At 41.6% G+C, this 22,203-nt stretch overlaps 1 protein-coding gene across 5 annotated transcripts in view; it reads right to left on the bottom strand.

The window, feature by feature from the left end:
- Nucleotides 1–3,285: 3,285 nt before the first annotated feature.
- The window catches only part of NSG2 (neuronal vesicle trafficking associated 2), a 42,870-nt gene continuing 23,952 nt past the window's right edge, over nucleotides 3,286–22,203 (bottom strand). For all 5 annotated transcript variants that reach the window (XM_042880778.1, XM_042880776.1, XM_042880777.1 and 2 more), the window contains 2 exons: nucleotides 4,977–5,087; nucleotides 3,286–3,492 (listed from right to left, as the gene is read on the bottom strand). In XM_042880778.1, the coding sequence (XP_042736712.1) occupies nucleotides 3,301–3,492; nucleotides 4,977–5,087 (303 nt within the window). In that variant the 3' untranslated portion in view covers nucleotides 3,286–3,300. The remainder of the gene's footprint in view (nucleotides 3,493–4,976; nucleotides 5,088–22,203) is intronic.

Here is a 22,203-nt window from a genome sequence, read left to right as displayed (position 1 = left end):
TGAGAAGCTGAGCCCACTGCAGCTATCTAGTATAATGGAGAGGCTTGCCCAAAGGGACTCCTGGCACAGACTGAGTAAGTCACAGATGAAGAAGCAGGAGAGGACTTGGTCACCACACACACGTTGGAGAAACACAGGGGAGGCTCACTTTAGTCAGCTTCATGAAGAGCTGAGATGGAGATTCTAACCAGGCCATAACCTGCAAAAACACGACTCAGCAGAGCCAGTCAGGAGCTGCAGACTTCACAAACAGGTAACAGCCAGGATGAGATTGCACTGTCACAGATATGCTACCATAATCACCTCTGAAAACATATGATCAGCTTTGAAGGAGGCTTTTAAAAACTGAAATTAGATACACTGCAACTTCAATATAGCCTATCTCTGTTACTGAGTTTAAAATATGTTGTTGTTATTGGAAGCTCTACAGCAGCTTGTATAAGAACCATAATAACAACATTTGCAGTAATGGAACTTTCAGCTGGAGTTGGGTTTTTTGCTTTCTTTTGCTCTCCCATGAGTCTTCCCTGGGTCTGTTTTTTTTTTCCTCCACTCTGCTCCATATAGATTTTGATCTTTTCTTTATTAAATAGAAATAGCTATCCCCACTGACTCACTTATCTAATAATAACTAGACCCTTTCAATTCAAATGAGTTATTAAAGTAAATATATGGTTAGGGTATTACTGGGAGAGTGGCAATAGAAATACCATGGTCAAATTATCCTATGACTCAATTCTGCAAAGCGTGCTGAAGCCATTTAATACATTTCACAAGTACTCAGTAGTGACCTCTAACACCAGAGTGGTTTCTCTCCTACAGTAGCTTTATTTCACAACTCTGAATACACTTTTTTTTGGTGTTTTTTTTTTTTTTTTAAGGTTTTTATAAATCATTCTTCAGCCTTTGGGAACGAGCCAATTTAATGCCAGAGTATCATTCCATTTCAAAGACTTGAAGGATTTGAGGAAACACAATCTGCTTTCTGAACAATGTGAGATGAATAAGTTGTGGTTTCATTAGAAACTAAGCTGTAGAGTTTACATTCAGAGCTCAACTTTTCCAAAGTTCAGCAGCAGCTCTTGGCTTGTCAGCAGTATTCCCCTGCAGTGCTCTTCTTGCAGCAGCTCTCCTTCTTAAGCTTGCTGTAGCAGGAGAGCTCACTTGCCCCAGGAGCAGATGGCAAGGGACACATTGCTGCCAGCCAAAGTTTCTAGCAGTCATTGGCCTTAAAACAGCAGGGGAAAGGAATTCCCTCTGTAAAGTCAAGAATCACCAATCAAAAGCATTAGTCCTTATTTTTAGCTGTTTTTCCACCATGTTTGAGAGGATGCTGGAGAAAAGAATGATGTTGTCTCAAGCCTAGATTCCGTCCCAGATCCATCCTGATTCTGAGGCTATCAGAACCCACCTGGCTCTTTTCTCAAGGTCACAGGATAGGTCTGAGATGTGCCCTGCTCCATAAGGACCTGAGGAAAACTGATTTTGTAACTGCTGCATTTCTTTTCCACCACGTCTGCTGCACTGCAGCAAGTGCTGGCATCCTGATAGGAATAGCACATAATAGCACATGATGATGCAGGCTAAAGAGAGGTATTTTTGCCTAGTTTCCATGTCAAAACATTTGGGAAAAGAAAAATAGGACTCTAATAGAGTAATGGGTTCAGCCTCATTCTGCAGCTCCAGACCTGCACCCATCACCATCCCCAGCACCACCTCCCAATATGTCACCAAAGAAACCTGCCCAAGCCACAGAGACACTCAGTCACATCTAGCTTTATTTTAATCCCGTCAGAAAAGTTCAAGAATTACACCAAAAAATACTTCAGTCTCTGCTACCTACTGACAAAAAATACACCACAAATTATAAACTGTTCAGTGGTTTGCTGGAGTTTGGATTTTTGGTGGAGGGAGTGGTTTGTACATTTTGAGTGAGAAATGAATTTACAGATGGAAGGAGAAGGGAGGATAGGAAATCAGACAATGACATTTGGCACTACATTTTTAGCTACACTATACAGTTATTTATCATGATGCCTGTTAGGACTGAGGAGTTCTGCCCTGATTTACACCCTCTAGTGTCTATGTATGCGAAATGGAGGACAAAATTGCCCAATGCAGGGAAGAAGGGGTCAGTTCCTAATTTCCATCCCAGTCTAGCCACAAATCTGAAAAAAGCAGCCTTAGTATAACATAAACCTTGCACTCTGCTCTTGCTGCTCAGCATCTCCTGCTAAGCAGTATAACCTCACAATGATGAGCCAAGTGGTGGCTCTGAATAACAGAATCCCTTCTTTTAAAGTCCCACCACTCTGTTTTAACTGCCATTTGTGGGGAGAAGATGTTTTACACCAGCTGGTATTGGTCTAAGCTTGGGGTCTGGTCTGGGTATACAAGCAGAGATCCAAAGGGACCCTTCTACTCTGAGAGCATGCTATGGCCAACCCCCTCCCACATCACTTACTAAAGGTCGCTCAGGAAATCCATGCCAGAAGTAGGTAAAGCCCTGATCTTCTGACTGCCACCAGCTCTGTGCTCACAAATACACTCCTGCTTTCACTACAGCAGTTTTTATCCTGCTCCACATCCACACACCAGCCAGGACTTCAGAGCCCAGGACTTCAGAGCCCAGTTGAGATCACTGGAGCAGTGACAGCTCTTTAGGAATGCCTGGATCTTCCCGGATTTGCATAAGCCCCTGTTCAGGTGTGTGTGCATGTGCTTTTACACCTGTGCATGTTTGAGGGAGGAGGGGATATTTGCATCTCTCAGCAAATGCACACTGATACTGGATTTAGTTTGATACCAGTTATCCCCCCTTTGGCAAGCTAAACAACACTGCAATATCCTTCTGACAGGTTCTCTCTATCCTGTCTCTTAAAAGGGTTTCAGCTATTCTTCAACTGCATGTTAAGTCCGAGTCACAGCTTTCCAGCAATGGTAATGTTTTGTAGGATTCCCTTTGCTGCTTTTATCCTCTCTGGCTGTTTATCTAATTTGCTTTTTTTGTTTTTTAATTTCTTTTTCTAACAAATAGTTAAGCAATGATTTAAAAATATTTTTACATCGTAAGGTACAGTCAACATCAAACATGCCTTTGTACAAGAGCTCGACTCGGTTACAAATCAACGAGAACAATGCACAAAAAGAAATATCCATTAAGATGACTCCCGCACTTGGGTCTTATTTATTCCCATCGTGCTGCTAGCACAGCACCCACTCTCAATTAGAGCAATGCAGTATAGACACGGTGCTGTCCCCCCCCCACCCTCCCACTTTGCCCATCACCACTCGTTAATTTTAATGACCTTCTGTTTTGGCAGCCTTGGCTTCATGGTTTACTGACCCTGAGGACAGCCAGGGCGATACAGCCCGGGAACTGGTCTGCTTGGCCATGCTGTAGTGGCTGATGACGGTGTAGAACCTGCCCCGGGAGTTGGAATCCTGTGCGGAGTAGTAGGCATCCAGGGAGGCCGGGATGCACCGCTTATGCTAGAAAGGAGGAGAAAGCAAGAGAAGTAAAGAAGGGTCCTATCAGCCTCAGGCTCTCCTTTCAAAAATCTCGTTGTTAGGTGCTTGCGTAGATGAAGTTTGACTCATATGCTGCAGTGAGAGCATCTGCTGCACAACCCCTACTGCCTTTCAGCAGCCATGTGGGAATGCACAAAGTTTAGACTCAGCAGCAGCCTTTCAAGCCTGTTGCTACTGGCAACCCCGACTGTAGGCAGATTTCGTGGCTGGGTTGGAAATGGGGGCTGTAAAATGAAGATTTGAGGGGTTTGGTGCGTTACTGGCACATACAAGGACCGACGTCCCTGCCAGGAGTCCTACTAGAGTACATGGGGCAGCTTCTGTCCTGATGCAGAGAGGTGCAGATGTGCAGCTCTGTTGCTATGCCTTGTCCCTGACCTGCAGGATAACCACTTTGGAAGGATGGTAGGAAGCATGGCCCAACTGCCCGGCCCTTGTCAGAGTTTCTTGGCTGTGCAGACACTGCCAGTGTGTCTCCTCTACACTACTTGGGTGCTAAGAACTGCACAGACAAATCAATTCACTTTGCAACAGCTGTAAAAGAGCAATGAAACAGTAAAAATACCAGACAAGATGGCATTCACAAAGTAGGACCAGTGATATAAAAGGCCCTAGGTATTATTATTATTAAATGATGAGACAACCCAGCTCCCATATCAATGTGATTAGCAGAAATCCGAGTTCAAAGCCTTTAATCTTTTCAGAAGTTCGGGTTTGGATCTGATTCTGAAATTCACGTCTGAAGTCCTAAATTCACTTTTATACAACCGAAGAGAATGATTCACAATAGCTACTGTACAAATAAGCTTACTCTATTTTCCAGCTCACAGACCATTCTTAGTGTGGTCAAGCCTCCTGTGTGTTTATGAGTTCATTTGTAGCAAAGAGTGAGCGACCTATTTTGCAATTATTATTATTACTATTTTTAATCTCAACAGAGCAAGCAAATAGTTCTGTGTATTTGACATAAAACTGAAGTGCAGAAAGTTTTCAGCAACTAGGTTGCATGCTTTTGTTCTTGATAGATGCTCAAAAGCACAATAGATGAGCACAATGGGCAAATTTGGATTTCTTCCAGAAAGGAGTGCCAGCACTCTGGGAGCTTGCCTTGCATTAAAATGTATGCTAGTAAACCTTGGTCCCTTCAATGTGTGGGAAGCAAACACGGGATATTCCAGCTGCAATAAATCTATTCACAAATAGGAGGGATTGTTCCTGAACATCTGTCTGTAGTGTTCACCAAAGCTAATCCCAACAATTACAGTGTAACAGTAGCTGATGGAAGCAGATGCAACCCCACATTTCCCATAACACTTTTCCCATTTCAACACATTCTTGCCAAATGTTCTGTTTGGTCTGGTCAAAAAAGCAGACCAGACTGTAACCATGTAGTCATTTAGAGTCTATCATTATCTCAGGCAGTTCATCCGGCTGAAGTTTCTTACCTTATAAACAAATCCATCTGGGCAACTGTGGTCGTAAGTAAAGGCTTTGTATACCACAAGAAACACTATGCAGGCAAGGAATGCAAGAGCCAGACTTATGAGAATAGTGACCTACAAAAGAAGGATAATGTTACTCTACATATGTTAAAATGGCATATGAGCAACCTCATAATTAAAAGACTTACAGTAACATCCATCCTAACAGACTGCAGTCTTCACTTCACTGTGCAGTACTTAACTAAGCATGGTAATTGAATGAAGGCTAGATCCAATAGCCCTGAATTATCACATCATTTCCATTCCCCCCACTCCCCTACCCCCAAGACTTTCAGGAGTGCACATTCCTGTGTTTAACCCCTTGCAGTGCTTTTGGCCTTCTTGGACCCTCTGCGTTCCCAGGATCTCATCACCTCCTGGCCCAGCAGGACCCCCAAGCAGCCAGAGCTCCACATTCAGAGCCTCATCTGTGCGGGTAAGCTGCCTCACAGCCATGGCAAGATATCATTTTTCTGATAGCAGAGGCAGGTCAGCAGGTAGGAAGAATGAAGCTTTAGGAGCACGTTCCTTTGTGTCTTCTGCTGCAAGGTGAAGTTACTCCTTGAGTAGCTTGCAGAAGGTGGGAAGAAATCCTCTATCAAAGGCATAAAAAGAGAACAGCCAACCACTGACAAAAGCCAGCATGTATACCCACAGCATGCCCATGAGCAGGGAGGCAGGAGGTTTACTGTCCCCATTCAGATGCCTGGATTGAAGCCCTGACCCTTGGTTTTAGCTGAGCTAAAACCTGTGTCCTTCCTACAGGCTGAGCAAGAGCCTCAAATACACATTGTTCAAATGCACTGAGTTTCAAGTTGATAATCACTTCATCAGGGTGCATGCATATGGGTGTATGTCTGAAACACCTTGGGACAACACCACTCCCTTGTCCCTTTGCCTGAAGCTTTCTTCGTCCCAACTGGTAGTTCAGCAAATGCCCTGCAAAAGCCTCTGGACTTCTACTACCTGTATTACAGTAATTCATCCTGTTGAGACTGCTGTCTCATGCCAATCCAGATTGGCATGAAAAAAATCATAATCCCTGGAGCTTCAGTGTTACCACGCAAACTAGGGCTCATAATCAAATAAAGACACTTATTAAGATGATGGGGTTGGGAACAGCAGTAAAGGATCATTTGGAACTGTTGCATAGCCAGGGCAGGGAGTTGGAGCTGGGCACCACCAGAATTTGGCAGGATGTTTGCCTATGTGAGGAAGGTGCTGCAATTTCCTGTGCTCTGTGAGCCTATCGGAGCTTGCACTGAGGATGATCCTACAACAAAAGGTTGAGGTTAGGCATGAGTTTACAAGAGGGATGAAGATTTCTGAGGCTTTTTCCTACTCGCAGACTCAATCTGCTTGCTTCTGGCTCCAACTTTTCGACCAGGAGCAGAGCTCAAGACTGCAAACTCTCCCTGATTGCAACAAAACTGAACCACTAAGGGAAGGGCAAAGGCAGGAAAAGGCACAGACTGTGTGCTTACCCTGCAGACATGTTCCCACCAAACCAGGCATGTGCTTATCCTTACTGACAGAACAGATATCCAAAATATGCCCTCTCCCCAATAATAGGGCTGCATTTACCTGTATGAAAGGCAGCAATTGTCATTTACTGTCCTAGCAAGGAAGAGCCACATTTTTTCATTTCTATCTAATTATTCAGTAATTCTAATTATGTCGGTTCACCCACTGTAGCTTCTGCTGTTCCAGTTACATCATTTTTATGTTCTTTTACAGGAGTCTAAGGAAATTCAATAGCATTTACAGGTAGAAGCTGTTCCTTAACTATATGTAGGAGATTGGTCATAGTACATAGCGGAAAATCAGAGTTAATTCCCACAGTATAGTGACCAAGCTTGTAAAGAACAGCAGCTAACAAATAACACACTGGATACATCTCAGAATTTGTCAATATAGTATTACTTGTATATCAATAACATAATATATCAATACATGCATGCTAATTGCTTAATATTGACTCACTCTGAATTTTGCTCCAATTCCCCCCTTTAGTCACTGCAGTAGCTGTCATTCTGCAAACCTGTAAGATATGCAATCCCTGCACAGACTCAGAGGGATCACTGTCATTGCTTTGCTGTGCAGAAGGGACATCCCACACTCATAGATCCTGCAGAGGATTGCAATGCCTGGTGAGATGCATTTCTAAGCACATAAGGCATTGGGACATTTTCTCAGAGAAGCTAAAGCAGCCTTGGCGAATTCTAGATGATCCAGAGCTACAAGTTTGGTGGCTTTTTTAAGGCAAAAAGTAAGAGTGAAGTTATGTCTGTATGTACTATGCCAAATCTGACCCATCACATCCTGTTCAAATCCCAGGAAAAAGAGAGGTATGGAGACCATGTCTAGCAGAAGTGATTTGTAAATTCATTGTTAAATCAGAATATTTTAGAATAAAAGTGCAAAAAGGTAAGATGACCGGGTAAGATTGGAGCTAATAGGATTTTCTAGTGGTGAACAGTTCACTGAAGCCCTGACTCTACTTTTAGAAAAACTGCTCATATTAAGCCATCCTCCTTACGGCTTAATCTGCTGCAAAATGGGTTAATTAAGCAAAAGGCAGGAGCACAGGGGCACAGGGAGAAGAACTTACTGCTGGGTCTCATCAGAGAACATGTGTAAAAGTCTTGGTGTGCTGAAGAAATAGCTGGTAAAAGAGAAGAGCAGCTGTATAAATTTCACCAGTTACCAAGAAAATAGGTGCTCCACTTCCTCTCCAGCAAAACACATCTGACTGTGAGTTTGAATGGATTTCCTGGATTATGCATGCCTACACTCTCTACTCTTTCCAACAGAAGATCTGCAGAAAAGAACCCTCTCCAAAAAGACCCTGATCTTGCAGATCGATGTGAAAGAGCATGTCTCCCCATAGAACAAATGTCCACCAATTCTTTCTCATCTAAAAGAAGAACAGTAAATCCAGTAACTCCTCTCATAACACTGTATGTAGTAATGCACATATGAAGGCAGTAAGGCAAAATATAGCATCTTGGTCTACCAAAGCCAGTGTTTAGAGGCTAGTCTTGGCAACGGGCTCAGTAACTAAGAAATGCTCAGTTCTCCATAATTGCAACGTACAGTGAATGAAGAAATCTTGCATTGGTTAACCTGGAGGAACAAACTTAGGATCAGGTTAAAGGAAGTAACAAAGTTCACTGACATTATGCTAAATACCACCCATGAATACACAGAATGTAACTCTGAGAAAGCATCTCTTGTTCTGAGAAATAAGATGCTCATTCTCTAGCTTTGTTTAGCAAATGGAAGGGCTAGCTAAAGATCAGCACATCCCTAAGAGTAAGAAATCAGACAAAGATGGCAGGAGAACCACATGGGTGAGTAAGTAGCTCATGGAAAAACTCAAACAGAAGAAAATCTACAGAGTGTGGAAAAGGGTGCTGGCAACTTGGGAGAAATAGAGGAAGATTGTCAGGGCATGCAAAGATGCAACAAAGAAGGCCTACTTCAAATCAAGTCCTTTGGGGATCCTTCAGGGCTGACTGCCGCTAAAGGAGATGCTGTGAAAGGGGAACATTCCCTGAGCTGTTGGTTGTCTCTCCCATCCAGAACAGCTCCATGCCTTCCTTTCCCAAGAGCTGTTGACAAAGTTGTTTTGAAAACTTCTCCCTCTAAGCTAGATAAAATGGCCAAGTTCTTCTTTTGGCCTTCAAAACCACAAAGAACTGAGCTGTCTGGAGTTAGAATGAATGTCTCTTTCTAAATCCCCTGTGCACACACAGCCTACGGAAATGACCATTAGTAATGTGATTTGACTGGTTCCTTTCCTCTTGCCTGCCCACTGAGCCCCTAAAATAATAAATTCCCATCTGCTCTGGCGCTCTGCTCCAGCAAAGTGCTGACACCCAATTCATTACCTCCCAGGAGCAGGTCCCTTCCGCTGAGCTTTCTTCTCCCTCCTGGGTGTAATTGAGCCCATTTTCACCTCCCTCCTGCCATTTCATGCACTTGCAAAATTACAGCGTGACACAATATTACACATGATGATGCATAGTGTAAAATTGTTCTGGGATGAAATGTCGCTTCCGATGTTAAAGCCCAGAGGAAAAGGAAGGAAAAATACATTCCCAGATATTTTGCCAAGTCAGAGCTAAGATCCACCTCTATTCCAGAAAATACAAAGCTTAATTAGCATTCAAACATCAAAGAATCATAGAGCTGCAATACCTAATAAACCTCCCTTTTTTTCTTTTTCTTTTTTTTTTTTTTTAATGAATAACATGAACCTTGGCGGTCTCTGAGCAATATAAACACTCACAGAGGGGAAATAAAATTTAGTGAGCAGATAAAACCTAGAAGTGCTACAAGCATGAATCTGTCATGTGTGACTGCTTGAGTGGATAGCTGGAGGGGGATACTTGCCCACCCGTTCCCCAAAGTCATATACAGCCCCCAATGGTTCCCCTAAGAGGGGAGTGTGTCTGCTGGAACAAAGCAGAGATAGCATCACTACCACACCAAAAGTCTCCCCATCCACCATAAAACATGGAAAAGGGTTTGATCTGAGCCCCCTGACATCACTGGAAGACATTAAGCTCCCACCAACATGAGTGCGTTGGCTCAGCTCCTCCCCCCCTTTCCCATAGAAGCACACGTTGCATTTTCACAACAGCACAGACAAAAATAACTAATATTCTCATCAAGCAACATGAGATGCCACTAAGTTTTTTCATATCATGCATTCAGGTATCCTTCCTGCTGTTCTCATTTTGCAAAGACAGTGTGCACCCATTGCTCCCCATGGTAGTCAGCAACACCTGGGAGCAGTGAGTCACTCCAAAACTCAAGCCCTAAGGCTCTGACTTGCACATGAGGGTTTGAATGCAATGTTGATGACCTGCTGAGCTACAGAGCTCTGGGTTCCTTACTGCAGCACAGATCAGGGACGTACTCCGGTGCCTCAGTCCTGTGAAATCTAAATTCTCTGGAAGTACCTGGGGAAAACACAGAAGAAAGCAGAGAAAGACAGATCCCGAGCTACGGCTGATGGGAACACTACCACATACTGCAGATATTCTGAAGGAATATTTTTCAGGCAGTGCAGGTGGGGGAAGGGTCTGTCAGCAGATGGCAGCTCCCTCAAATTTATGTACTGTTTGAATTGAGTTGACAAATATTTTTTTTCCCAGTGGGGATTGGATGCAGACTGCTCTCTATTAGTATTCAGCATCTAACCTGTGCTGGTTGAGTTGAGGGGTTTGTAGGGTTGGGTTTTTTTCCACTTATACAACGTATTACTTACATTACCAGCTGGAGAAATATAACTTATAGCCATGGCTCTGGTGGTGGGGCTTGTCATTCCACCTTTATATATTGTTCACCTTGTGAGAACTCGGCATAAAAATAGTTAAAACTAAAAATAAAAAATTGGGCAGGGAGAGAACAGAACACGAGCACTCAATTTTAAGCCATCTCACCATGAACATGATGTCTTACAAAACTGTGAAGCAATAACTATTGGAAAAAGGACGTTTGCATTTTTTTTCCCTAACCCAAATAACAACTGTTCAATGAAATGAATCATAATTAATCTAACAAATTTGCTCTGTACAATACGGTCAGCAGAGATCTCAGTAAAATTCCAGAAAGATTAGACATTCATATGGAGATTCTCCATGTAGCTTAAACTAGGGCTTAATAAAACTAAAGGGGCAGCTCCCTCTTTCCCCTCTGAGCTCTCATGTTTAATAAATTGAATGAGTCCTTCAGATTCAGACCTACAAATGTCTAAATCTGCTCTAGTTTCCTACAGGACACTAAAATCAGCAGCAATTTGGCACTGTCTGTAGGCCCAGGTGTCTCCAGAGGAGTAAGAAGTTGTCCATTCTGGGCTTCCATAAATTCCTTTGACAACTCAGCTCACCAGGTACAACACTACAGTGCTAAAGCTCAGTCCCAGCACAGCTGATACTCAGGCAGCACTCTTGTCATCTGCTGTCTGAAATTTCTTTTGAAGACCACTGTGCTGCTGTTTCTTTGAGAGGAAAACAGCTACAGGGAGACCAGCCTTGGAGAAACTCAGCAAGAACCTCCTGCTCTTTGTGGACCAGGCATAAGTCCTGGGAGCCACAGCTGGCAGAAATTCTGTCAAGATCATTTTCGTAGACGAGCTACATAAGAGCTATGCTTGGATAGGCAACAGGGTTCTTTCCATGTTTTATGCTAATGCCATTCGACCTGGAAATGTATCAACCCATTGACAACCTCGTTAACAATCTATAACAAAAAGGCAAAATCATCAGTCAATTTGCCACTGGGCCAGTCCCAAAGATCTTGTTACTGGAGAAATTTTTCAGCTGTAAGGACATCGCACTCTCATATCATACACTCATGATCTTATTATAAGAATTTATGCTTGACAGTGAAAAATTTAGGAGAGTAATTTATTCCCCTTCATTCCATAACTTCTTCCAACTGATAATTAGATGTAAGATTGACAACATTAAATCTTGACATGAAAGCTACAGCTAAAGTGAAAGATTCTGGAGCAGCTCCCAGCTCCAGATCCGGCTATCCTGGCTGCCTCCTACCTGCATGCCAAGAAGAAATCCAAATGTGAACCACTCCAACCTTTGCATCCTGTAAGAAAACCCAGGAACAGGCAGAGAGGGAACTACTGCATGACTCATATGGACTGACCAGGGAGACAAAGGCTCTGAAATACACCCTAAAAAGAGCTACTCTACTGTTCAGACAGCCAAAGAAGCAATGTAGTGAAGCAGCACCCTATTATACAAAAGTTCATTTAGCTGCACTTCTTCAAAAATGGCATTTCTGTCCTGATTTATAACAAGCCTTTTGTAATATGTTGCTGGTTTTGCTGATTTTTTGAGAACAGCCTCTGAAATTTTGAAAGGCTAACAAATGAAGTGGTAAAATAGTCTTCATATTTGCCCAGTACTGTTCAAGAAGATGTAGGATTTGTCCTTTATTATTACAGCCCAGTTTCATTCCAGATGGTGTCCAGATTCTTAAGTAGCCTCTAGGAGATGCTTTGTCAACTGCCTAAATCTTCGAAGTTCTGGGAAAATACTTCTTTGTGCTACATGGCTTCTATATGAAGCTTAAAGGTTTGTGTTTGGTTTTGTTATCTTATCTTTGAATTCGTGACCATAAGACAACTTGGCACCAGTTCTCCTAGGACTGCTGAACAACATCCGTGAGGATATTATAATCCTAGGGTGCAAAAAATCTCCCGTCTGCTCAACCATTTCATAGGTTTCTTTCAGCCCACACATTCCAGCAATCAAACTCCAAAGGACTTGCACGGTAGAGCCACATCTCCAACCATTCTAAGCCAGAAATGTAGCCACTTAAACACCAGCTATCTCTGAGCCAGTTTCCTATCTTTGCTACGTTGCCTTTGGCTCTACCCATGACTGCGTACAGTACTCCACCACATCCCCACCAGCAAACCTTTACATGCTCACAAATCTATCTATCTGCTGAGCTCACTAGATACCCACCAGCAATTCCTCAGTTCTGTGCCTCTTAATACTATGAGTGCAGCACAAGCATGGAACAAGAACACTGTGTTTCTAAGCAATTTGTCAAATAATTAAATTACGTGCAGAATAACTAGCTGGCTCAATTATATTAGCCAGTCTCCATCATGTAATGTAATTCCTACTGGCTGTTTAGGCACTAACAGCCTCAGATCTTTTAACTGTGCCTGATGCCAGCTGTGGTCTGCAGGATGTCTTTCTATGCCAAGTCAAACCCCCTGAATGGAAAAATCATGGCTCAGTTTACACCTGTTGCTTACAGAAGTTCTGAAATGCCATTTTCAATGAGGATGCTTTGATTGATGAATATTAGTGAATTTCTACTTAGGTGCAGATAAAAAAGATCTGTTTGTTTTACTTTTCCTTTTCTACCATTTAGTGTCTTTAAAAATGTTTCCTCCATTACTCTAATTAAAGTTCATTGGAAGACAAACCAAACAGGGCTTTTTGCCTGCTAACAAGTACTTTCCAATATGTGCCATGTTACACATGGCACACAGATTCTCATCATTCAAACCATATTATGTGTGTGGAAGACTTGATGATCTCTTCAAGTGCTGCATTAATGCAAACAGTCATATTTTCAGCTCTTACTTTTGAAATGTAAAGCACTCCTCCTTACAATAGATTCCAAGAACAGTCCTGTATGCTCAGGATGGGCTGTGTTTATTGAGATGATGTACTATTACTTTTAGGAACACCAAATTAATACATGGCCTTTTAGGAAAGGTGTTAAAAGGTCTTTTCCCCTCCTCCTAAAGGAATAATTTTTTCCTCTTCCAACTACACAAGCCTTCTCTACTTATTTCTGTCATTCTGTACCTTTAGAAGAGCAGAGCAAAGAAGCAAAAACCTAAAAACAAACAAGTGGAATGACTCAGGAATACTGCTTGTAATGGTCCTTTTCTTCCCAAATCCATGGCCCCATTCATAAAATGGCACACTATTTCACAGGACAACAAACAAACAAACAAACAAACAAAAAACAAATAAAAAAGCTGATCTGAGCAATCTGGAAGAGACTTCCTTCTATATCACTAATTTGAAATGTTTTTTTTCCATTAGTGGAATTATGGTAGAGAGACACATCTCCAAAGCTACCCTTCCTCTTTGCATCGTGCAAATCTTAGCGGTGACATTTCCTCTGGTCACTGTGAGCAGAACACGATGGATGCCTTTTAAAATGCATTGACAGGAGTACAAGAGAAACCAAGCCATCAGAAAAATGTCTCCTGGCCTACCCTTTGCCAAGACTCAACCTCCAAAGAGTTTTATGCACGCATAATCTTCCCCTTCTCCCTGCTTACCTCAAACTGGATTTGGTACAGAAAGCGTTAGGAACTCTAAGAATAGATCCAGGGATTGGCACATGGCTGCACACTTGAGAAAGGCCAGTTGTGTTCCTTCCTCCTTTACTGCCCTTCTGTGAGACCTGACACACACAACAAAACCAGCCAAGCACTGACACTGTCCCATGGCCAAAGACTGGCCTGGCTCTGAGAAAAGCTGATGCCTGTTTGCTTAATGAAATTATCTTCTTCCACAGGGTAAGTTTTGAAGCAAACATTTCAGGCTCAAGTACTAAGTCTAAGGCAGAAAATGGTATTCCTCCATGCCCTTTTTCCTCTCTAACTACTTTCCTACATTTTGATTTTGCATATGGCACTACTGTTTCCACATCACAACAGAAGGCTGGATTTTAAAATGTCCGGAATAATTTAAGCTCTTCACATTTCAGGGAACAAGATAACTCCCCCTGCCATTCTCCAGTCCTAAATACTTCTTAGATAAAGTGAAATCGGAGGTCAAGTTTGCATATATTGAAACACATTCGTTCACTGCACCCTTGTGGTTAAAATAAAATGGATTGGAAGTTTGTTCCTTCAAAAAGGTTAACATATTCACATGCATTCCAGCCTCTGTGTCTACCATCACAGGTCAGGAAATAAAGCTAATAACGTGGCAGCATTCATGGTCCAGTGCATCCACTTCTCTTCTAAAAATTGTTATGTGGGTGATATATAAAAGTGAGGAATTGGAGAGCAAAGTGTTCCCTAGGTAACTTGTGAATTAAAAGCCTTTTCATTTTAAATTGGAAATAAGAAGCTTTTTTGCTGCAAATGACTTAGAAAAGCTATTCTTTTAAAAACAAACAACAAAAATAAATTATCTTGCTGATTATGATGCCGTCAAAGGCATGAGGCCAGTTCCATTAGCTGGCCCAACAGGCTTAATATGTCTGCAAGTGCTAACAAGAGAGAGCTCAGGTTTGTTTAGCATTCAATCAGCAGCCTGTGCTGCTTTATAAATTAAGAGAGTGAAACATTACATAGAAAAAAAAAAAAAAAAAGAGTAAAGCATTTCACATCTCTTTTTTTTCTTTTTTTTTTTTTAGCATTCTGTGGTTTGGCTGCAACACTCCAAATGCACTCTACAACTGTCAGCAAACTGCCGTGGCTTCAGCTAGCTAAAATCTCTTCCCTCTCCATTCCATTAGGTCCTTTTAGCTACAATAGCTGAACAGTGTTAAGCATCTTTCATTCCACCTGAAGTGCTAACAAGAAAATTACTCAAAAAATAGGCTTTACCGTGGGGCAGTGAAGACACCACAATGTACCATGGCATTGTGTTGTTGAAGACAAAGATATAGTGTAAGAAATCATTCAAACTAAATAGAAACTGCAATTACATTTTCTAAGCAGGATGGGTATCTCCATGCAATCCCTTATGAAAATCTTTTCCAAGCATTTTATTCCAAAGCAAAGGGTCAGGTGAGGTTCCTGCTCTATAGCTCCTTTTCTTCTTCCAATATATCATGGTTTAGAAAATCCAGATTCAGCAGGTCTACTTCACAAACCTTTAGTCATGTGAATACTCTGTGACTTCCATTTTTAGACATTTTCTGCAAAGCAATTAACTTCTTTCTTCTCTCCAAATATCAAGTTAAAAAAAAAAAAACACCCTGAAAAATTCTCTTCTGCTGATTACTCTGCCAGTACTCACAGATGGTAAAAATAAAACATATTTGAGGTTTGGTTTTTTTTTGACTTTGCAAAAGTGTGCATGTGTTTTCTTCATTTTACGAGGCAGCACTCAAGCCAGTCTCAGATCATTCTAGTTAAATCAAAATGTACTTCTGTGTTTACTTATGGAAACTCTTTCTGGCTTTTCCTCAGACCTCATCCGTACCAGAAAGCTAGGTATTACCTAGAAATGCTCATCAAAACTTGAGGCGTTTACAGAGATGTGGCAATGGCACATCTTGCTTGCAGGGTTCATAAGGAATGTACCTGGGAATGTGATTAGAAATATCTGTTTTCTAGCACAAATCCATACTCAGCTGCTCTGAATTGTCACTGATGATCACAAATGTCTCCATCAACATATTTCCATGCAAGTGAGACCAACTAGGACAGATATAACCTGTTCTCTTCTCTTCCTATTACAGCCAGAGGAGGAGAAGAACAATCGCTCAGCTGAGGCAGAAAGATGAGCAGCAACGTTTCTCATTTCCCTTAATAGGCATCACAAGTGAGAGTATGAATCCACTTAGGTGCTAACTCACATCAGATCAAGGCCAGGCTGGGCAGTGTATCTGTGAACAAGGAGAAATGGAGAACATCTGCACTGTAGTGAAAAACACTCAGCCCAAAGACAACTCAACGCTCAGACTCCGCAGATAAGCCACACTACAGAATTGTTGACTCATTAAGGTTGGAAAAGACCTCTATGATCATCTAGTCCAACCATCCACCTACACCAACATTGCCCACTGAACCATGTCCTTTAGTACCACATCAACACACTTCTTCAACACCACCACCTCCCTGGGCAGCGTGTTCCAATACCTCATCACTCTTTCAGAGTAGTTTTTCCTGATATCCAACTTCTCACTGTCTGGTGAAGACTTAGGTGGAGCAAGGGCTGCCTGCCACCCCTTCAAGAGGAACATGCCTGAAGTGGGGAATAGAGAACTGCCAAGGCAACCTCAGATGGAGCAGAAGAGCACTTACAACCACGAGAAACAGATTTCCTGATGATTACTGGGAAATTCCATTGGGTTAAACAAGCCACCAAGTCAACCTCCTCATACAGACACCTCAGGCCCCTCTTTGAGGCTCAATAGAAACCCACTGCAACTCTCTGTGCTGGTGGAAGTGCAACAAAACCCCAAATGCTACTGCCAGTGCTAATGTGCTCCACATTACATTGTCTACCACTTTTCTAGTTTTTCTCCAATTTGCCCCTTGTTCTCCAGGATCACACTGCCCACAGGAGTACTGTGCAACCTGGAAACAGCCACAGTAGCAATTATCCCCAGAGTGAGAAAAATCTCTATGTTTTAGAACATGTTCCCTCCCCTGAGCACCACTCAGATTAGTCAGTGTAATGGGATCTTTCAGCAACCACTCTGCATCTTCCAGATTACTGATGTGATGTGGCAGTCACCATGGTAACAGTGTTTTGTTAGCATTAAAAAGCAGTAAGGAAAGTTGCCCATCTCACACTCAGATAAGCCATAAGTTGCTCCTGCCCTGTGGAAACTGAACAGCTGAAGGAACCTTTAATTTTATTTAGCTGTTGAATGGACATGATTAAATGCCCCATGCCATTTTCCTGGGATTCATGCCTTTGCAGGTTAGAGGAAGAACTATCAGCATAAATCAGCAGCATACCAATGGAAGAAGAACTTACTATGGAGACATTTGCAGGAAAATGAGTTTAGGAAACTGCATTCAGAGTGAAGAAACAGGAATGCAACATTTAGTGAGGGTGCTCCAGAAGAACAAGGAAGAGTTATCATCTATCCAGCTGCAATTATGATGTGTCCTTTAAAACCAAGGACAGGATGGACAGGTAGATAAATATATGCATTCAGGGAAATGATGCATTTCTCAAAGCTATGCTCAAGGTGCAGTCATTTGGCAGAGTGTCTGTAGAGGTCACACAGCAATTCTCTGCACCACTCTGTAAAGACACTATTGCTCACACCTCAGTAGATCTTACCCACAGAGATAAAGCAATTCAGACCTGCTCCTGCTCATGAGTAAAACTCTACATCTTCCTCCACAAGCATCCAAGCCCCGAGTCTGCCTTTCCCCCTGAATTTCAGTGCTTGTCATGTGAGGAACCTCCCACTACAAGGTCGAGCTGAACGCAAGGGGAATCAATAAGTTACATTCTAGTGGTGCAAGCAGGGAAAGCACCTTCCATTTCAGCAAAGCTGTTACCAACATGAAATCAAGCCCTGGCACTTGCCCAGAAAAATCTTTCTTAATTAGGTGTTTCAGATACTGGCTTCTTTTTGATAAGGAACAAATATTGCATCACAGTCAGCTTCGTAGGGTGCGGTTAGACAAACACATTCTGTTCTACATCGTTCACATTAGGTCAGAGGAAAATAATTGTTTCAGCATGAGTATTTCAATAACAGAATCATTTGAATGGGTTCCACTATATTTTAAGGACTTGATGAAAACTGTTGAATCATTACATCCACTGGATATTGCATGTGTTAGAAATGTTTCAGGGTGGAGAGAGGGGAAAGGATTGATCTGGAGATAAGAAATATATTGACACTGCAGACTCAACAGAAACAGAGTACCCAGACAGCAACTGCAAAAATGAATCTTCCCAACTTGTAGCAAAAAGAGTGAAGTTCCCGGTGTTCTTCAGTGAAGTAGTGATCAGTGCTTTCAGCTGATTTTTCCAAGTAGATAAATCGCTTCTTAAATATCTCAATTTCTCCCCCATACACCCACTCCCAACTTAATCTGTTAGAGACAAGTACATGGTTTAATTATTCCAACTCTGAGAGACTGATGAGACTGATGAGTTCAGCTTTCTTAAGAAAATGTTCCAAGAAAAGGAAAGAACTGTGGAAGATTTGAGAAGTCAGACAATTACAGTAGGTAACTATCACCTAGATGGTGGTAACTGAAGCACTGTCTCTCTGAAAGAGCATTTGGTGATAACAGAGGTCCAACTGGTTGCACATAAGCTTGGGTAATAAGAAGTGCCATTTGCACAAACAAGCAGCTGACAGTTATGTGCATCAGCCCAGTTCTCTGTGTTGTAAATTCTAAGCCTATGGTGAAAAGCCACTTGAGCCCAGCTCCTGGTGCTATTAGGAGATAGATAAATTTGGGTCCAGGGATAAGCACATGTCTACCAACATTCCTGATTTCTGATTAGATCAAGTAAAAAAATCCATCAGCAACTCTTTTCCAGCTTGTTTCCTCACAAGCAGGTGCTGATGTCTTGAACCCAACCACAAGTGCAGTGACAGCTAAGAAAGTGGGTAGAAACCCACTCTTTACCCCCTAAATCCATCTGGTTTCTGTAAAATCTGGACTGCTTGGAAGAGAAACAGAGTGATTGGAAAACTTGACCCCCAGAAGTAATAGGACTTTGGGTTTAGCGGATAATCTGTTCAAAAAACAAAGGAGATTTCAATCTCATTTTGACATTGATATAAACTAGTGCAGAAACTCAATTCATGTAACTTGCATGAGGTATTCATTCTCTACATCTATAACATGCAATATAATTGGCATAAAGAAACAGTAAGATCTGCCTCAAATGCGCAGACTTAGATGTACTGTTCTGCAAAGAAACATGAGTCATCACATTTGCAGACCCTTTCTTTACCCACTTTGGTGTCACTACCGATGGCAAAGCATGGTAACGTGCAATAACTTGAAAAAGTGCAACACCTTGAAAAAGTGCAACATGGAAGGCAAAACACCAGGCACTATTCCCTTCAGACTGAGAGACCTTGGTATACATCACTACTGCACAGTAAGATCATTACAGTTCAAAAACTTCCTTAGAGGGATGCGCTCCAAAGGCCTGGAGGAGGCGAGGTCTACAAATCACTGCCAGTCTGCTTATAAAAAAGTGTTGCCGTTGCTTCTCTGAGGAGGAGTAAAACAATAAAAGAAATTTATTTTATATGTAGATGGCTCAACATAATGCTCTTTTAACATCACTTTCTTGTAACCCATCTACGCACAACTATTTAAACGTTTGTTATAAAGTATGTATGGGGTGACTCATCCAGCTGAAGAATAAGCCTAATTGGTCAAACTTCCAGGACACTGTGTGCTGAGCTATAGAGAATCATAATAATCTCATCTATTAGGAGATGTGACAAGTTGCAGAAGCTATCTAAAATTCCTGGAAGAGGTAGCGTGAAATAAGAACTGTTGCCTGGGGACAATCTTTTCTTTACAATAATTAAAGAGCTCGGATCTGTCCTGTTCTGGATGAATGAAAAATATTCATGCATAAGCTTAGATTCTGGCTTTGGCTTGCTCATGCTAGAAAGCTTCCTAATAATTTATTAGACTCTTCAATAAAAGATAGCCAAAAGGCAGAATAAAGGGCATCTACAGATTTGACTGCCACGTCCATAAGGTCCCACACTTTCCCCAGAGACTCTCCTCTTCTTTGTAATGCAGCTATGACTCAGGATTAAAAAAAAAAAAGAAAAAAGAAAAAACCAAGAACTTGGGAAGTGTCCTTCTCTAAGAATGTTCCCATATCTAGTGATCAGAAGAGCAGAAAGTACTTCCCAGATTGAAAGAAGAACGTTAAAAAATGCTCCAAAGAGATACAAGTGAGTGGGGAACACAGTCATAGATATGGCATTTTTCCACAAACACTCATTAATGATAGGGACTCACTTTGTCAAGTTTCTGTTTGAACTGATGATAATTTTGCCTTTTGAGTGCAAAATAAAGCCTCTCTCTTTGCAGTCTACTAAAAGTAGAGTAATGGCAGGCAGAAGATGACCTCTTGGCTATTTCTTTACAGTCGTACCATCCTGCCTGTTCCCCCAGTGCGCAGGTATGAGGTGGAGACACATACTGCTCCTCACATGCAGTAGAACAGCAGTATCAAAATGGTTCCTTATGAAAATCCTTGAATTTAAGCATTATGCTGCACTCATACAAGTTGTACGTCGGGTGGAAGAACATGCAGTCTGACACGTGTTACTGGATACAGATCTCACGGATTTGGAGTGCGCTCAGCTAATAGACTGGCTCAAGTACAGGGTGATACTTTAATCAGTGAACTAGGAAGAAAGTGTGAATATTTCCAACACGTCTATTGGAAAGCTACACAAAGCAACCAGCCAGCAACAGAAAATACGGTGATCTCATTTATATTTTAAAATTGCAGCCAAACTGAGATAATAAAAGTATTTACTATGATTTCCTCTTACAAGAAACAAATGTAATATGATTTCATCAGTACCAAATAATAGGCTTGCTTATAACCAGAGGGCAGTATTTTTAATAACTTCACTAAAAATATAAACTGTTATAAAAATGTGGTGCAATAAAAAAAAAAAGTACAAAAGGTAATAAAATATTACCTATTATCTCAGCTCATTTTTGTCAGAAAATAATACTACAAACTTAATATGATACATGGAAGCGTTATGAAAAGCAGGCAGGGAGAGGCTTATAGTCTTATCCAGCATTAGATGAGAGGCTGACTGATTAATAAGTTGACATTGAACAGCAGAGAATGGAAATCATATGGACTTTAGGGAAAGGAAATAGCTTAAAAATGAAACTGTCATGTTGCCAGGCTGCATAGGAAGAGCCACGGCTCCCACTGCCATCCCCACTGTGCAGCAAAGGGCAGCTTAAACCTTCATGTTGGTGCCAGTGCTGTGCATGCTCCCAGAGCCTCCCACTTCCCTGTGCTTGCTGCTGCATCAGTCCTTGTGCACACATGGGCAAAAGCAAAGGTCAAACAGCACAGAAAATAGGAATGGAAAATGTAATCCAAAAGAATTTGAATGCAACAGCAAGCTGAGGACTTGAAGAAAGGGAAAAATAACTTATGGAAGGAGCTGATGAAAGGAAATACATCCTTTGTAGTGGATGAGCTACACTTCTAACTTTGGGGGCTTCAGAGTGCATAGTGTGTAGGCTTCATTGCTTTCTTAACTAACAGAGCTTTTGATGGCACCAAACCCTGGTCTAACACTCACACCAATGTTGTTCAGGGCTGCAGGATTAAGTTCTAAATACCCAGTGATGCACCACCACTTCCAGTATCAACAATAATGCCATTTCTTGAGGGTCAGAACCCAACCCTTCCCAGAGACTCTACATTTTACTGTTGTTTCTCAGGCACATTGTGTCTGGTTCCGATTTGTATGTTGTTCATGATGGAAAATGTCTGTTGTGGTATCCAAGACTGGGGATTTCAGCACAGCTAATTTGCTGTGTACTTTACCAGTGGTAACAATGAACTTGGCTATGCATGCAGCAAGATCAGTGAAGAATTTAGTTGAAATCAATAGCATGTAAATCCTTTGTAATTTAGATCAAAATATGGAATCTCCACTGGAAAAAAAAAATAGAAAAAGGAAGCTATACACAATTATTCACAGACTCCTTAGAAATAGATCATAGTTTTAAATATCATGGATGAAAGCTACAGAATTCTTGTGAAATAAATTATTGAATTTCTGCAGAGAACAGCAGCAGTACCATTCTGTGGTGCTTCAGAAAGAGTAGCTGAAATTTTTTCCTTTCAGTCAGTTCAATAAGCCTGATCCCTCTTTTTAGAAATGAAGAATGATAACAAGTCTTCCTAGATCACATTATAATTTTGAAAGTAATACT

This window comes from Lagopus leucura, unplaced genomic scaffold (genome assembly GCF_019238085.1).
Source record: "Lagopus leucura isolate 7727_CA_CO unplaced genomic scaffold, USGS_WTPT01 Super-Scaffold_100027, whole genome shotgun sequence".
Classification (NCBI taxonomy): domain Eukaryota; kingdom Metazoa; phylum Chordata; class Aves; order Galliformes; family Phasianidae; genus Lagopus; species Lagopus leucura.
Note: the sequence above shows the minus strand (reverse complement) of the source record. Positions and strands in the feature narration are given on the sequence as shown.